The 18,786-nt window shown below is 43.6% G+C and overlaps 1 protein-coding gene across 1 annotated transcript in view; it reads left to right on the top strand.

Moving 5' to 3' along the window:
* Positions 1-18,786, top strand: part of LOC146798198 (uncharacterized) — a 978,306-nt gene that overhangs the window by 629,919 nt on the left and 329,601 nt on the right. Inside the window, exon 5 of the mRNA XM_085625470.1 lies at positions 796-950. Coding sequence (XP_085481596.1) covers positions 848-950 — 103 coding nt within the window. The 5' untranslated portion in view covers positions 796-847. The remainder of the gene's footprint in view (positions 1-795; positions 951-18,786) is intronic.

Below are 18,786 nucleotides of genomic sequence, written 5' to 3'. Positions count from 1 at the left end.
TAAATCCCACAGTTTTAAGTCCAATCGTAATATGTCTACACTGTTATTAATACCATGTCCACCCTCCAGTCCCCAGAATTCCCGTCCTGAAGAGACCGCGTATCTCGAAGGGGTTGAACGTCGGCGACAACAGAAAGAGGGAGAGCCCCAGTAATTTATATTTGTTTATTCAACTGAAATCTACTATACCCCAAAAAGGCTCCCCTTGTTTAATAACCAATAGCCATTGTCACCATTCTTGTATAGCACAGAGTCCACTTCGATTCTTTTTGGTTATGGTCACTGCACTGGGGTCACAAATTCAGGCCGAACTATAGAAATGTATATAGTGTAGATACACAAATGCAATATTATATGTCTTGTTCTTGAAAAACTGTTATACAAAATAAATTATACTCACTTTGGCTGAAGGGGGTACAACTTAAATAATTGGTCTGTGGGTCACAGCTACGCAATTAATAGGCTCAATTGTATTGAGTTTTTATCTCTCATTGTTCTGGTTTTGTTTAAATTCACGCAAGATAGAACTAATTCTTTCCTGAAAATATATCAAATGATACAAATGAGTTCCTTGTGAACTAATATGTTAAACAAGCAGGGTCCCCTTTATACTTGTCCCAGATATGCTTTGCTATAGGGCAATTGGTATCCTGATTTTTAATCGCTCTTAAGAATTGTATAATCCATCTTTTAACATTTTAATTAGTGCTCCTAATGTATTGCTTTTTACAGCTGCATTACAGAACATAAATAGCATATTTTGTGTTACAGGCAATTGTTTCTGTTGCTTTGTAGAGAGGATGGAGCGCTGGTGACAAATGTGCTGCCGGATTCACCACTTCACCATATGACACACACCCAGAAGCAGGTCATGCATTGCTGGTCCGATGTCTTCTATTGTGAGCAGGACCCACTGCACTTGCTTGGAACTGAAGTGGCAGAGCTGAAAAGTAAGTTTACTTATTTTATTTTATATCATTTATTTGATAATTCTATCTAGAGGACGAATTTCCAACATTTTCTGTAACAAGAGCTACTTATGTTCAACAAATATTATCCTGAGCTACTACTATTATTAGTGTTGCAAGAGTGAACACACCATACAAGATTACATTAGTAGCCACACTATGCTAGATTACTAGCAATGATCACCTCAGTGCATCAGACAGGTGTGCCAATAGCAATGTAAAAAACAGATTTTGTCAGTCTGGAATGCCTACAGCCATAGTTGCTATTCTCGTGACACCAAGGTAATAATGTACATAATAAGTCTCTCCATCGCTACATGATTCATCATTTAAATATTAGCTTTAAAAATATTTTGGAAATTCAAACATTTTCTTCAAAATATCTTATGAGTTCTAACATTGCACACATTTTGGTCTTGAATACACACTTTTCAATTTTGTTACAAATATATTCAGCCAAGTAAAAGGTTTTTTCTCCTAACATTAGCTTATGAGTTCTGAAAAATACACACTTTTCAATTTCGGTATACATTTATTAATTTAGCCAAATAAAAACTTGTAATTTAAGAGGCTGAGCAGCACACAGTAGAGCTACTCACAGTTAGTTGGAGAGCTACCAGTATCTTACGAGCTACTCGTTGGAGAAACTAGAGCATGTCAAGTGGTTCAATTTAAGCATTTGATATTTGTTGGATTAATTATTTATGACATTAATTTAACAGATTACAACTATTGTTATTGTATTTATTGCATATTAAGGAAATGAGTACAGTCATAATGTTTTGAAACGATGATTGCCCACTGGGGGGCAGGCTTTGGATGCAATTACTGGTACTAAATATATCACAGTAAGCTCATCAATTTGGGTCTACAACACTGCCTGTGGGGGTCTTATTTACATATTGCAACTTGTTGTTATACCCACTACCGATTCTTTATTCAATCTATGACCTGCTTTTCCATATTTAACAACTGTGATCTTACTTAGACAATAGTCATTCTTTTTTCAGTTTATGGACTGATCACTATTTGACTTTGCATTGTACTATTATGTTTGACAATATGTGGAGTGACTATTTGATTTATATTTCTTCACAAGCCTGATTACATACAATAACAAGCATTTGAAAGAATGCATGCTAAGATGGCTACCACACTCGTACTGCTTTGACATTTTTGTTGTGCACTCTTCTTTTATACACATACATATATATCACAAGCCTTCCTGTACCTCCTGGCGGCGAACAAGAAAAGCAACGTCCCACACGAAAGCTCGTCAATCACAGGTGGTTTATTTGCTTATTACATCGCTTATCGTTCCTCACGACGCGTTTCGGGCATCAAGTGCATACATATATATACATATATACACATATATATACTTTAGCAATCACACGGACAGACTGGTCATCGTGGTTTATGTATTCCAAATCTGCGTATTTGTACACCGTATCTGGTTGGATCAACATGTAGGCACAATAATTGCGGCTTAGCACTGTACCAGTTTCACATCAACCAACCCTGCATTTGCGTGTTTGCAAATCCTGCTTCAACGCAGCCATTAGAGGCTATGAGTTATCAATGTACTGTATCATTGCATGTTTTGAACATCTCAATATTATTTAGCACCTTATGGCATATTATTTGCACTGCATCATTGTACTGTATGATTGTACGGATTTATAACTGTGCAACAATTCTGAACGCATTGAAAAAGTAGATATGTCTGTATTTACTAAGAAAACACTAACAAAGTAGACACTACTACGTCTGGTTGCTTAAATGCCTTTTTTGTTTACAATTCTCGTTAGGAGCTACCATTATGTTATTGTACCAGCAAAACGGCAGTATGTTTTCTATTGCCATTGCATCACGAATCACATGGGGTGTGATGTTCCCTTTTGAAATTTTCACACAGATGCAGCATGGTCATGTGATCAAGGCTACAGGACGTGGCCGAAACACGTCATGGGCAGCACGAGCGCGAAAATAAAACTGAATTACTAGCACCAGCTATATATTGGAGTCCGTTGCATCTGTTTTAGTGCATGCTTGCACGTTGATGTTTGTCTGGATATATATGCACTTCAACTCCAATTTCTTTAGTTAATAACAGGACACAGGAGCTGGATCAAAGATCAGTTTTGTGTTTATTGAAATCTCCGCTGTTACGCGTTTCGGCACCTCCTACCTTGCTCACACAGCAAAGCGTCATCGTAGTTCCACCATTAAAAATGCAGGGTTAGACATCACATGGTGCATAATTTTAACGGACATAGTAAACAGACTCAACAGTGTAAGTCATGCCTGATGTTTGTGACATTTCCATTCATTGTGTGAATACAATACATTGGAGGCATGCGATTCCAAAAATTATACTAATTGCACTAAAATCTTGCTCTGATATACCACGTGTATGTCAAGACAATTACAAATCATTGTCCCTCACTTCATCACATTTCATTTGTGCTACGACTAATACGGGTGAACATTCGGCATTATGCTCATTCATTTACAGTGCTCGAACTTGACACTTGACTCTATTTCATATATAGAATCTTAGACCTTTTTTGTTACAAAGAAATATGTACTCTAACCACTGTTAATTTTTCACGCAATATTCCCACAGTAATAAGACTTAATGTGGTTCCGGGATTTTTCTCTTTTTTTTATTTTTCTCTTTTCTTTTTCATATTTGCCCCACTCTATTTCCTGCATCTGTATAAAAATGCAGAAGATCGGGCTACCACGTTACAGTTTGTAGATAATGCTCAAATGGTTTGTCACGGAATCACTTAGCTTGTTTTGTTTTCTATCAATAATTTTCAAACGTCATACTTCTCCTTGAATCTGAAAAATCAATGCTAAGGCAAATCCTCTTAGCTTCTTTCATCCTTGGTTACACACCTCTACTCTGTTGACTTCCTTCTATTGTTTCATACCCTGCAAAACATAAAATTAATTAAAAACGCTGATTATGAATTTTTAGGATTTATTACGGCGGCGCATTTCACCCGAACTCAGGCTCTGTCATGGCCAATATGATATATGTAAGTGATGTCATTTGAGATGTAATAAGTGATGTCACTGACCATGTCATGAGTGATGTAATATGTGAGGTTATAAGAAGTGCATTGCGGGGTCGTATGTTATAGTTAGCTCAGGTAAGTATAATTGCTGAATTGTACTGGTTTCGTACAAGTGAAACCTGAGCCCAACTATTACGTCTCTGTAACCTTTAGTTTTTTTCAGGGTATTTCAACTTTAATTTGTTTTTATTTCCTAACAGTAATCCGTAACCTTTGAGAGTGGGTGTGTGAGTGGCTAAATGGGTGTCTACATGGCTGTGTGAATGCCTGTGTGGATCTGTGAGTGGGTGTGTGTGTCTGAGTAAGTCTTTGACTGGGTGGATGAGTGTCAGAGGGACGTCAGTCAGTGTGTGAGTCTCTGAATGGGTCTGTGAGTGGGTGCATGGGTGTCTGAGTGGGCACTTTTTTGACCCCAACTTTTTCTCAGCCCCTACTTGAAGGATCACACCAAAACTTTCAATGCTCAACTAGAATCCCTGGCACACTTTTTTTTTTTAATTATTGATTTATCAAGTGACACCAAAGATAGAGCTACGTCAAAAAATGCTTTTTCAATGTAAAAATATAGTTAGGACCATGTTATCATAGGAAGAGCATTTAACGCCGTTTGATGAATCTTCACGAAATTTTGCAAACAAAGTGCCCCAGTGAATCTTGTTCTTCATGGAAAGTGTCAGGGTGATCCTTAAGGTGGGGGCCTAGAAAAAGGGGGGGTGGTGAAAAAAGTGTGTTTCCCATGTCAACTCCCATAGAAATTTAAGTCGAACATGCAGCCCGGAGCACTGGATAGAATTACACAAAATTCCGCAGAACGGTAGATTTACTTCCGCAGATCACTCTTTCAGTTATTTGGTGTAAATCAATTCAGAAGCTGTTGAGAAATTAAAGAAAATCAAGATAGTGATATCTGTGGCTGCGGGGAGTTTGCGAATAATGCAAAACCCGAAACCGGTCCTAGGATGCTTGGGTGAAACCCCGAAACCGGTCCTAGAATGCTTGTTTCTAGTCCAGTGAGGAACTGGCTTGGCAGTTCGGGCTGGACTGTTCCCATGAGGCACAGGGTCAAGACTGATTTGCATATGGCTGGGTTCAAACTGGAATGGCATGGTGAGCAAAAAAACTATGGATTTAGGCCCAGATCTCTGTACTGGGGTGAATGTATGACATTGTTCTGCATTCTGTCCATCAACTGTTGTTTTTGCAGTTTGCGAATAATAACAAGCTCATGCAGGGAAATGCAGAGCTCTGCTTCGCTGCCAACACTTCAATGATAAAGTGTTGGCAGCCATTTTGGGACTAAACGTAAAGAAAAAAGAAAATGGGGCAGGATGGGAATGCACTGACCTCCAAGCCTTGGTCTTGGGCCTCCCCTGGAACCCAGCCACGGCATAAAAGCATTTTTTGAAGGAAAAAAAATGCAGTGAATTTGCTGCAAAAAACCCCAAGCTCCGACTCCCAGTCTTGTTTTAATCATAGCCCCCGGGTGGGCCAAGTCACTGGAGCATACGGGGTTAGTAAAAAAAATGGAGGGGGTGCTCAGGGCCCCCCTCGAAGGTCTAAATTTTGCCCCAGGGACTGCAGCCTGCCCGGAGCACTGATTTTAATGTATGCTGGGTACAATCTCTAAAATTAAATGCAGGGGCCCGCCACCTCCCCAGGGCTAAACAGATAAAATTAATGCAGGGGGCTCCCATGGCCCCCGCAACCCTGGGGATTGCCTTCTACCTGAGTTCATACAAATATGTAGGCGGGCAGGCCCGCTGTGGCCGGACTGTGCCACCTCTTGAGGACAAACATATCAAATGCATATGGGGGGCTCACGTGGCCCCTCACAGCCCGGGAATTGCAACCACCCCGGTGCATTTACAAATATGTAAGGGGCAGGCCTTCTGAGCGCACCCGCGCCCTGAGGCATGCCACCTCCCAGGGCTAAACATTTCAAATAATAGGGGCTAGCACACAGCCCCCCCACACAGCCGCAGGGACTGCCACCTACCCAGGGCTAAAAATATAAAATGAATGTTGGGGGGCCTGCACGTCCCGCACAGCCCAGGGTCCACCTCCTCCCCAGGGCTGAAATAAATAATGTAGGTGGTGTGCCATGAACCCCAAGCCCCGGGGGACCACCAACTCCCCGGGGCTAAGTTTTATGATGGAGAAGGACCGCACAGCTCCACTGGAGGAGCCAAAGATGGCCCTGGGGACCACCACCTCCCAGGGCCAGCTCCTGCTACCTCCCGAGGTGCCCACCGGAGGTAGCTGTTTGCTTTTGCTTGGTAAAGGTTGACAGTTCTCACCAAGGAAAAGCAAACATAACTCCACTTTTTGCAAGCTGGAGCTGTCAAACATTTCCCACTTGCAGAAAGCAGAGGTTTCATCTGTTTTCTTCCACAGAAATGTTCGTGCAGGAAAACAGAAGAGAACATTGCTCCCCCAAGCAGAAAACTAATATTTAAAGCAACTCCCTGCTTGCGGCAGCAATGTCGGCTCCTCAGGTCATCCTCCAAGTGACGTCAGTGAAAAAGAGAAAAAGAAAATGATAATAACAAGGTTATTGTCATTTTATTTTTCGTTGCTGCAGGGATGGGTCAGGGCGGGGGGGAGGCTGGTGGCTCAGGGGGGAGGAGTGGACTCTGCACACTAAGTGCGCATGACTGCTTGACCGGACGTCTTGGACCGGCCAAACAGTCATGCACAATTTGCACATTCCCCACCAGGTTGTACTGGACAGCCTGGTAGGGAATATCCACAGGCTATCTGCTCCCATTTGAGCTCCATACCACAACGTTCAAACCAGTCACAGCGCTGCATTGCAGCGTTGTGATAGGCTTAGGGAAGACAATCACAACTCTGCATTGTAGCGTTGTGATTGGCTATGGGGAACCTGGGTGCTTCCTGGTTCCGGCACTGCTGAGGAGAGACGTGGCGGGCGACCAGAGGTAAGTGGTTTTTTAAATATATTTATCAAACACCACATCCCCCACACCCCGTCACTCCTGTTCCCTACCAGCCACCACTGGAAATAAAGGTCCGCAACAAGCAGAAATAGGCAAATAAAGGTGAGAAACGAGTAGAAAAGGGCAGAATAGAGGTCTGAAACCAGCAGCAAGACGCAGAACAAATGTTATCTATGAGCAGTAAGAAGCAGAATAAAGGTCAGAAACGAGCAGAAAGAGGCCAAATAAAGGTCAGCAACAAGCAGAAAGAGGCAGAATAAAGATCAGAAAGGAGGAGAAAGAGGCAAAATAGAGGTCGGAAACCAGTAGCAAGAGGCAAAAAAGGTGAAATACTAGCAGAAAAAAGAATACTAAAGATAAGCAATGGGCAGATGCATAAATAAAGGTGAGAAATGAGCAGAAAGAGGCACAATAAAGGTCAGCAACAGGTAGAAAGAAGCAAAATAAAGGTGAGAAATAAACAGAAAAAGGCACAATAAAGGTCGGAAATGAGGAGATAGAGGCAGAGTAAAAGTCAAAAGGCAGCAGAACGACATAGAATAAAGGCTACCTGTCCCCATCTGAGCTTCGATCCACGGTATTCAGACCAATCACTACGATGCATAGCAACGTTGTGATTGGCTTAGGGGAGACAATCACAACTCTGCATTGCAGCGTTGTGATTGGCTATGGGGAACCTGGGTGCTTCCTGCAGAGGAGAGATGCGGCAGGCGGCCAGATGTAAGTGTTTTTTAAATATGTTTTTTAACCCCCCCATTTTATCACCCACTTTTCCTACCAGCCGCCACTGAAAACAAAGGTCAGCAACAAGCAGAAAAAAGCAAATAAAGGTGAGAAACGAGCAGAAAAGGGCAGCAAGATGCAGAACAAAGGTCAGAAATGAGCAGGTCTGAAACTAGCAGAAAGAGGCAGAATAAAGGCAAGAAAGGAGAAGAAAGAGGCAAAATAATTGAGAGAATCAAGCAGAAAGAGGCAAAATAAAGGTCCGCAACGAGCAGAAAGTGGCAGAATAAAGATCAGAAGGGAGCAGAAGGAGGCAGAATAAAGGTCAGAAATGAGCAGAAAGAGGCAAAAAAGGTGAAAAACTGGCAGAAACAGGCATAATAAAGATCAGCAACGGGCAGAAAGAATCAAAATAAAGGTGAGAAATGAGCAGAAAGAGGCATAATAATGTTCAGAAATTAGGAGAAAGAGGCGGAGTAAAGGTCAAAAAGCAGCAGAAAGCCATAGAATAAAGGTAAAAAAAAACTAGCAGGAGGAGGCAAAAAAAGATCAAAAATGAGCAGAAAGAGGGAGACTAAACGTTAGCAGCAAGCAGAAAGAGGCAAAATGAACAGCGGCGGCTACTCTGCCAAAGCAGAGGAGCGATATCCCAATGCTCTTAGAGCAGTGAAAAGGGGAAAAATAAAATGATAATAACAAGGTTATTATCATTTTATTTTTCTTTGCTGTGGGGCTGGATTATGGTGGGGCAGGGCTGGTGGCTCAGGGAGGAGGAGTGGGCTGTGCACACTAATTGCCCATGACTGCTTGGGCAGCCGTCTTGGCCTGGGCAAACAGTCATGCGCAATGGACAGCCTTGTAGGGAATATGCCCCATCTGAGCCCCCATCTGAGTGCCGATCCACGGCGTTCAGACCAATCACAATGCTACATTGCGGCTATGGGGAGGCTGAGTGCTCCTTTGTCCCGGGACTGCAGAGTAGAGGTGTGGCAGACGACTAGAGGTGAGTGGTTTTAAAAAAATATATTTTTTAAACACCCGCATCACCCCCGTTCCCTACCAGCTGCCACTGAAAATAAAGGTCCGCAACAAGCAGAAAGAGGCAAATAAAGATGAGAAACGAGCAGAAAAGTGCAGAATAAAGGTAAAAAACGAGAAGGAAGTTGCAAAATAGAGGTTAGAAACAAGCAGCAAGACGCAGAACAAAGGTCAGTAACGAGCAGTAAGAAACAGAATAAAGGTCAGAAATTAGCAGAAAGAGACAAAATAAAGGTGAGAAACAAGCAGAAATAGACTAAATAAAGATCAGCAATGAGCAGCATGATGCAAAATAAAGTGAGAAACAAGTAGCAAGAGGCAGAATAGAGGTCAGAAACTAGCAGAAAGAGGCAGAATAAAGGTCAGAAGGAGGCAGATTAAAGGTCGGAAATGAGCAGCAAGAGGCAAAAAAGGGTGAAAAACGAACAGAAACAGATATACAAAGGTCAGCAATGGTCAGAAAGAATCAAAATAAAGGTGATAAATGAGCAGAAAGGTAAAATAAAGGTGAGCAACAAGAAGAAAGAAGCAAAATAAAGGTGAGAAATTAACATAAAGAGGCAGAAGGCAGCAGAAGGACACAGAATAAAGATCAGAAATGAGCACAAAAGTGGCAAATAGAGGTCAGAAATGTGCAGCAAGACGTAGAACAAAGGTTAGAAACGGGCAGTAAGAGGCAGAATAAGGGTAAAAAATTAGCAGAAAGAGGGTGAATAAAGGAGAGAAATTAGAATGCTAGTCAATTCAGTGGCTATCTGGAAAGTTTAGGGGTGATTTGCCAAGCAGGAGCCAAGAAAAAGGGGTTGGTCCCAAAACGCGTTTACTCCATGCAATTTCTCATAGGGATTTTAGACATGATTAGAGCTGCCCGGTTGAATGGATTTACACCAAATTTGGCAGATAACTACATCTTGGGTCAGAAAGATCTCTTTTTGTAAGTTGGAGTAAATCTGTTAATTAGTTTTTGAGTAATTAAAAAAAAATGTTTTGTGTAAATCGGGGATGCAGAGGGTCCGCGGATCCGACTGATCTCATGCTGAGATTTGATTGACTGCCACCGCCTCCTCATCCAGGAAGTGGTGGCAGCCATCTTGAGACTTGAAACTTGGCCTGAGTCCCAAGAAATTTGTTAAAAAAAACACATGGGTATGATAGGAATACCCTGACCTCGGTGACCCGGCTTTAATTAAAAAAGAGGAGGGGGCCATCTGGCTCCCCATCCAGGCTGATTTCGGCCCCCAGGGACCTGGCTGCAATTAGAAAAGGAAGAAATGTTCCTGCCCGCACGGGCGTGGGTAGATGAACCTGTGTTTGCTCTCACTTGGCGGGAGCAATTTCAAAGCTCCTGCCAAGCGACAGCCAACACTAAGTCTGCGATCAGCTGGTGGGAGCCGCGAAAATGCTCCTGCCAGCTGGGAGCAAACTTCAAATCTATATTCTTGCCTGCAGTGATGCAGGCAGGGAAACGCATCTGAATATTGCTTCTGCCCACAGGGAGTAGCACTCCAAAACGCTCTATACAGCAGCTGAAGTGAGTGGCAAACTAGTTTTGAAAATTTCGTGAAGATCTGTAAAATGACACCAAAGTTATTAGCAAAATAAAAACTGTTCTTCCTCTGGAAACTAGGGTCTATCTATAACTACCTACTGATGACCGCCAGTAGGTTATTTATATATATATTCCCTGAAAAAAACAAAGGCAGTGATGCTACAGTTAGTTGTTAAATTGGTTCAAAACTAACCCTTAAAAACCAAAAGAGACCTGAAATTCTACAGTTATAGTTCAGTGAACTAACTATAACTTGTGCCCACACCATGCACCGCTTATGACTTCACATATTACATTACTCATGACATGTTAAAGACAACATTGATGACCTCACTGATGACATCTCAAAACTAAGGTCTTATTACACTCTGGTAGAGTGAAGCTTCAACAGTTACTACCGCTATCCCTCATGGGAGGGCCAAGCGGAGTCCCTCAGGAGTGTCACAGTACCCGCTACACAAAAAAGGAGTTTAAAATGTTTTTGATAACTGGGTAGGTCTTTCTGTGTGCCCCTCCCAAGTTCCTGGAGGTCAGGGAATCCGTTCCCTGCCCTCTTATACCCTTTTAAAAAACAATGTAAGGACTTGGGGAGTTACAGCCAGCCAATCAGATCATTCGGTATCGTAGGACTAGTCCTGTGGTACCCAAATGGCTGACGTGACAAAAAATCTTCCCAAGTCAATCAGAAGGCCCTTTATTTTTTATTTCCAATACTGCTGGACTCCCTCAGGACCAACCATCCAGATATACCTAATGTTTTTTATCCCTTTGAGCCAACCCCAGTTACTTTTTAAATGCTAATTTTTCAAAAACTGCTAAATAGACTTACACCACATCACAAAATACACGCTTTCTGACCAAAGTTCTAACTGCGTGCCAAATTTGGCGAAATTCCTGATCAACCATTTTTCAGTATCAGAGAGCAGAATGTCCTATGGGAACTATTGGAAATTAAGGTTTTTGGCAAGGTATTTAGTTCATGGCGAGGGTAGGAGTTATAGTAACTTGAGGGCATGAGTTACAGTTCCTTTAGATAACTATAACTTGTGAATTTCAGGTGTTTTGTGAGTTTAACAAAAATTTGACATTTTCACTAAACTTATTGTCCGTTTAACCTTTGTTATTTCCAGTGAATTTCAAAGGCGTTTTTAATTGTAAAGTAAGATATTATCACAATTCCTAACTATAAGAATAAGTTACTTACCTTCGGTAATGTCCTTTCTAGTGGATACAGTATCTGCTTATGGATTTCTCACCTTTTGAATTACCCCAATGCGCATCATTCCACAGAAACTTTACTCCTTTGCTATCCCACGTCGACGAGGACGTCCCAATGGAATGGCTCCGCTCACGGCTCTGCGTGATGTCATTGGAGCCATAAGAAGACCTCGTCAGTGTGCTGATGTTAGTTCCTTTGAGGCGAACGGGTGAACAGACAAAATTTATACAAGTATACACAGTATACAAACACAACCAAAACTGGAAATTCTTCATCATACATATTTCCTAGTGCCAAGTATCACATGATTCAAACAATAATTCATATAAAATACAGATGAACTATTTTTCGGTAGAAGCAGACATGCAACGGGTAGTGGGCAGTGTCAGTAAGGAATCCACAGGCAGTTACTGTGTCAACCACAAAAAGCATTACCGAAGGTAAGTAACTTGTTCTTCTGATGGATACATCTCATCTGCCTGTGGATTCCTTACATTTTGAATTGAATCCCCAGGCAGTCCCGCTCCCAGAGGAGGGTGCCTACCTGCCTATACCAAAATATACTGCAGCACAGAGCGTGCAAAATGGCCTTCCAGCCTCACCTCCGAATCCGAGCAATAGTGCTTCGCAAAAGTGTAGAGGGAGGCCCAAATTGTTGCATTGCAGATGTCTACCACAGGGACACCTCTGCCAAAGCCAAAAAAGAAGAGTTCGCTCTAGTAGAATGAGCACAAATACATTCAGGAGGCTCATTCTTGGCCAAGGCGTAGCAGATCTTGATACACAGGATGATCCACCTGGACAGCATTCTCTATGCACAGCCTTGCCTTTCATCTTGCCCACATAACCAACGAAGAGTTGATCGTCCAACCTGAAGTCCTTGGTTCTGTCCAAGTAGAAGCTAACCGCCCTCTTGGGGTCCAGGCGATGAAGTCTCTCCTCCTCCTTAGAAGGGTGAGGTGGAGGGTAGAAAGTGGGTAAGGTAATGGATTGCCCCAAGTGGAAAGGAGTGACCACCTCAGGCAGAAAAGCTGATCTGGTCTTAAGAACCATCTTATCTGCATGAAATGATGTAAAAGAAGGCTTGGAGCTAAGAGCCTGCAATTCACCACCCTCCTAGTGGATGTGATTGCAACCAAAAATATAGTTTTAAACAGTAGAAGCCTTAAAAGAAAACTATGTAATGGATAAAAGGATGAACCCATCAAGAATGTAAAAAACAAATTCATATCCCACTGAGGCAACCTATTAGTGAGAACTTTAATGAATCTCATAACTATGGTAGATTTAAACAATGAGAGTTGATCTGGTAAACAGAAAAAGCAAGTAAAAATGGGTGGTGAGCGCACTCGTTTGTAAGTGTACTTAAATTTTAATGATATGCGTGCAACATTGCCTGATGCTTGCATGTGTATACAAATGAAAGTGTTGGCCTAGTGCAGAAAATCACTAGGACTGCAATGTGCACTAGTGATTTTCTGCACTAGGCCAACACTTTCAAACAGAAAAAAGCAGACATGGCAGATAAGTAGGCCTTAACAGTAGCTACTGTACAACCCTGTTTCTAGGGAAAGAGAATAACTCAGAACATCAGATAAATGGGTCTTGCAAAGGATCAATCAATCTCTCTCCACACCATTTAACAAACTTGGCCCACCTACCAGAATAGGCAGATTTGCTGGAATGTCTTCTAGCTGATAATATAACGTCCATCAGATCCAGTTGAAAGAGAAAGAACTCAGGTTGCCCCGTTCAGTCTCCAGGCATGAAGGTGCAGGCTCTGGAGGTGGGGGTGTAGAACCTGCCCAGCGGCTGTGAGAGGAGGTCTGCCCTGAGAGGAAGACGGAGAGGAGGGTGCAGTGAGAGGCAAAGGAGGTCTGTGTACCGTACCTTTTGTGGCCAATCCGGTGCGATCAATATGACTTGGACCAAGTCTTGGCAAATCTTCCTCAGACCTCGAGGAACCAAGGGTATTGGAGGAAACGCGCAAAGAAGCGGTGAGCCCAAATTAAATTGAAACGCGTCCCCCAACGCTACCCACGTCGGATACTGGAGACTGAAGAACTCCGGGCAGTGCATGTTCTCATGAGTTTCAAACAGGTCCAACTGAGGAAACCTCCACATCCTGAAAATGTGAAGGACCACCTCTGAGTGGAGTGGAGTGGAGTGGAGAAGCCACTTGTGATCAGCCAAATGCTACTGACTGAGGCTGTCTGCACGCACATTCATATCTCCGGGCAAATGATTTGGGATTACACAATTCTGATGGTCCTGAGCCCAGGATCAGAGTCACAGAGAATATATGACCCCATTCCTCCTTGTTTGTTGATGTGCCACATCGCAGTAGTGTTGTCCGTTAGGACCTGAACCTACTGCCTGCAAAGGGAAGGGAGAAAGACCTTGAGAGCTAAACGGATCACCCGCAATTCCAGAAGATAGTTGTGAAACAATCTTTCCTCTGGAGACCAAACACTTTTGACCTACAGATCCCCCAGATGGGCTCCCATCTGTTATCACTGGGGCCACCGGAGAAGGAGGTTGAAATGGCTTCCCTTGAGACAGTTTGCCTGGAACACTCCACCATAGCAGCTCTGCGCAGTGTCTCTGGAGATTCTGACCACCTCTTCTAGATCTCTGCTGTGCTGAAACCACTGCCTGCGAAGGCACCATTAGAGGGCCCTCATATGCCAGCGTGCATGGTTGACCAACAGTATTCAGGAAGCGAACAGACCGAGCAAGTGCAAGACCATCAGGACCAGAACAGCCGCTCCATTGTGAAAAAGTTGAATCATAGCCTTGATGTCTTGAATCCTCTGTAGAGGCAGGAAGCATGACAGGTTACACTAAGAGGTGAGATTTAGGTACATTTATTGAGAACCCCAACACGAACAACTGTTACTTGCAAATAAAGCAGCACCATCTCTAATGACTTTACTTTAAGCAGACAGTCGCCCAGATAGGGAAAAACAGTAATATCTGATCTTCTGAGATGTGGTGCCACCACTGCCATCACCTTTGTGAAAACTCAAGGTGTGGATGTAAGACTAACGGAAGGACCGCAAGCTGATAGTGTTGATATCCCACCATAAAATGAAAATACTTCCGATTCGACTTCAGGATGGGAATGTGAAAATAAGAAAATAACAAGGACCCCCTGCTGTAAATAGAAATTCCCAGAGCAGGGCAAATGCACAATTGTGGAGAAAATCCCTAGGCAACTAGAGGTCTATAACAATGGACAGACCTTAAGAACTGCAAACATGATATAAGGAACTCAGTGTGCACATAAATGCATTTAATTACTTTAATACTAATATACAATATTTAAAAACATAATGAGAAATGTCATCAAATAAATCCTTTATGTACATGGTGTAGTATCGTCACATGAGTCACGTAAATACATAATACTATGGACAAAAATAACTGTAAACAAAAAAACAATGAAAACAAATGTATACAGTAATTATCAGAGTGTCATTTAGATCAATTAAAGTATAAAGATAGATGGCTAAAGTGGCTTGTTGCTGAATCTTCCTCTAAGTGCCTTTCGGCGTACACTACGCCTTCATCAGGAAAGCCACATCCTGTAAATCGATCAACATCATCTAGTCTTCCTTCTCCAGTGAAAGAAGAACTTGAGCCAGGGTCAACATTTTGAATTCCTCCTGTTTGTGAAAAAAATTCAAAACCCTGAGATGGAGGATCGGCCCTAAACGACCGTCCTTTTTGGGAATCAGGTAGCATCCTTGACCCCTTTCCTGCTCCGGAACCACCTCGATTGCACCCTTTTGAAACAATGACAAAATCTCAGTCTGGAAAAGCAGAAGATGCTCTTCCGAGCAAAAGCCCTGACAGTGAGGAAAAGGAGGGGGGGAACTCCCGGAAGGGTAGTGCAAACTCATTCTCTACAATGTTCAACACCCAGAGATCCGTAGCAACAGACCTCCAATGCTGTTAGGAAATGGGGCACCTGTCCTCCCACTGGACAAATATGCTCTAGGATGGTGGCGCTATAGCTGCTTCCTTGTCACACCAGCTGGAGTGGCAGAAGAGGAGGAGACAAGCTGTCTTCCTGCACTCCGCAGACAACCTCTGCCCTTTCCCCTGTAGGACTTGTACAAGGGATTTGCCTGCTGCTGCTGCTGTTGTGGCTGTTGCCTGGCATGAAAGGACACATTTCTTCCAAAGCCACGAAACGTGCGGAACTGCCCAAAGCTCCTGGGTTGAGACTGAAGCCCCAAAGACCTTGCTGTGGCTTTATTGTCCTTAAAGTGCTGCAGCGCCAAATCCGCCTTAGTCCCAAACAGGCGAGATCTATCGAAAGGCAAATACAGCAATGTGGCCTGGACATCAGGCGAGAATCCCGAACCACACAACCTTACGTGTCTCCTAATCGCCACAGATGATCTTATCTTCCTGGCTACTGAATCGGCTGTGTGGATACCAGATTGCATCACTTGGCGGGCAGCAGGTTGGGCATCCAACAATACCTCTGAGAAATGCCCTTGTACCTCCTCAGAAACCTTCTGGACAGCCTCCCTGGCTGATTCCATAAGGGCTTGGAAGTAGAAACCCAAACGGCAAGTGGCATTGGTGGACTTGAGGGCCATACTCCCCGAAGAGAACAACTTATTTGCCGATTGCTCAATGCTCTCTGACTCCCTATCCGCAGGCATGGATGGGAAACAACCTACTGACAGACCGAGGAGCACGAAGCCTGTACCACCAAGCTTTCTGGCGAAGGATGGGTGGGCAGGAAAGAAGGATTCCCCAGAGGCACCTTGTACCTCCTAGCCACTGTCTTGGAGACCGCTGGAGTGAACATTGGCTTCTGCCAGACATCAAGTATGGGCTCTGTCAACGCCTCTCATTGAAGGGAAGTAAAGGCTCTGAAATGGAGGAAGGGGATTGGTGCACCTCCATCAGAATATTAGAGCTCAACTCAGCTGTAGGAAGAGGCAACTCAAAGAGGTCTGCAGCCTTTCTGAATACAACATAAGTGGTCACCTCCTGCGTCGGAAAGCCTTTTGGTGATGAAAGCTCTCACTCAGGAGAAGTGTTCAGATCACTAGCTTCCCACGAAACCTCAAAATCTGGGTCCGGATCTACAGTTTCTCCTTCCTCAGCCCCTCCATGTTCCTCCTGGTACTCTTCTTCCTCCAACAGCCTCTGAGCATATCTCTGAGACCTCATCCTCAGAACGAGCATCGGCGGCGCCAGACGTGGCGCCTGAGATGTCTGGATCGGTGTTGAAGGGATGTCCACAGGAACAGGAGTCAAAGCTGGTCGAGGTCGAGTCGGAACAGGTTCGGAACCAGGCGGTGCCAGGGATGCACCATCTAGAGGAACTCGACCCTCCAAAGACTGCAACGGCATCAAAATCGTGGTGTTGTAAGAGGCCAACTCCCTGGAGCAATAGGCATGAAAGGCATAAGTGCTGCCTGGGAAAAGTGAGGTTGCAAACCTCTCAGGGAATATGCCAATGGACCCATGGGGCCAACAGGTACACCAGTAGGATTTGGCGCTCTGGTGAGCAAGCCAAACATCACATTAAAAAAATAACATGGATCCGATCCTGGAGCTGGGAAAGCAGGAATATCGGATCTGGTTTCACAGGCTCTGGAGAAGTTTGGGGAGGCCATAAATTCAGCTCTGATTGCAGCGCCGCAGACCCCAGAACAGAGGTGGAGTGGCTGACTTCAGCAACGGAGGAGGCGTTGGATCTCTCAGAGCCAAGGGGGTCACTTCTCTTGCAGCTGGAGATGGGGCCGGATTCACCTCCGGTGATGGAGTTAGAGAGATCTCATCCCTGCGATGAAGTCTGAGAATCGGGGACACCAACTTCAGAGATGCATCCTTTGAAGAGCAACGCCGAGAACCATGGCACTGCTTCTTCTTGTGTTTCTTCAAAGACCTCCAAGTGTGCGGAATCGGCAACTTCAAGCGGGTCCTTGACCTCCTGCGACCTCTCTTCTGCTTCTTCTCCTTAGCCATGAATAATTTGCCTCGCTCTCCTTCAGCGCCTTTGGATTCATACACTTGCAAGAAGTGCATGTCTCGAGGTCATGGTCCGACGAGAGACACCACAAACAATCTTCATGGGGGTCAGTGATGGACTTTTGGCCCCCACATTCCCTGCATGGCTTGAAACCCGACTTCCTTGGAGTAGACATATTCGCCCAGCAACAAATTTGTGACACTAGCAACAAAGAAACTCCCAGAAATGGAGAGCCAGGGAATAAAATGCTATGCGTCGACAGAAGGGAACTGACGCCAGCAAGCCAACGAGGTCTTCTTATGGCTCCGATGATGTCATGCGGAGTCATGAGTGGAGCCATTCCATTTGATGTCTTCGTCGCTGTGGGAGAGCTGAGGAGAAACGTTTCTATGGAATGCTGCGCATTGGAGTAATTCATCATCATCAGAAAACTTTATTTCGGCCGCAAAGGCCATAAAAGTACAGATAAAATATAACAATATACAATTACACAATAAATAAATTAAATTAAAACACAGCATAATAAAATCAGGATTGGGCGTAAAATACATTTAGGCTTATTACTTAATTACAGAATTTTCTACGTTTGATCCAAATACCATTTTTTTAAAATGAGAGACTGCAAAGATAATCAGAGGGTGAGTATCATATTTCAATACTCTTAAAGCATTTTCACAATCTCTAAATCCCAGATTTTTACAAATAGGTTTTACCCAACGATTACGTAACTGGTGATACACAGGACAAAAGAAAAAAACATGTTTTTCATTTTCCATTCGGAAACCACAGGCAGGGCAATCGGTATTTTTATTTATCTCACATCTGGAGGTAGAAGACCTAAGTGGTTGACTGCCTATTCTCAGCTGAAAGTACAACTTCCTAGCAACAGCAGGAAAAATCAGGTCAAGAAATTCCTCCCTCCTGTAATTAATTTTAATCTGGAGAAACTGAGCAGTCAGTCTGCCAACACCAGAATTCACATGGAGGCTCATAAGATTATGGTGCCTGTACTGGTCTACCAAGTTTGCCTTTGAGAGTGCCAGGCATGAGACCTCTGGGGAACCCCATAATTCTGGGAGACCAATCTTGTCGCAGGTATCCCTGATATGGGTTAACCAGGGAATTTTCTTATTTTTAATTAGTGGCCAAACCCCCTTAAATTCTTCTCGAAAAGAACCCAACTACGGAATAGACCAAAGTCTCTTCCAGTATATCACTGGCCGCAACGCCACCACCTCCTCC

Source organism: Triturus cristatus, chromosome 9 (assembly GCF_964204655.1).
Source record: "Triturus cristatus chromosome 9, aTriCri1.1, whole genome shotgun sequence".
NCBI lineage: Eukaryota > Metazoa > Chordata > Amphibia > Caudata > Salamandridae > Triturus > Triturus cristatus.
The sequence above is the reverse complement of the archived record's forward strand: the minus strand, read 5'-3'. Positions and strand labels throughout refer to the sequence as shown.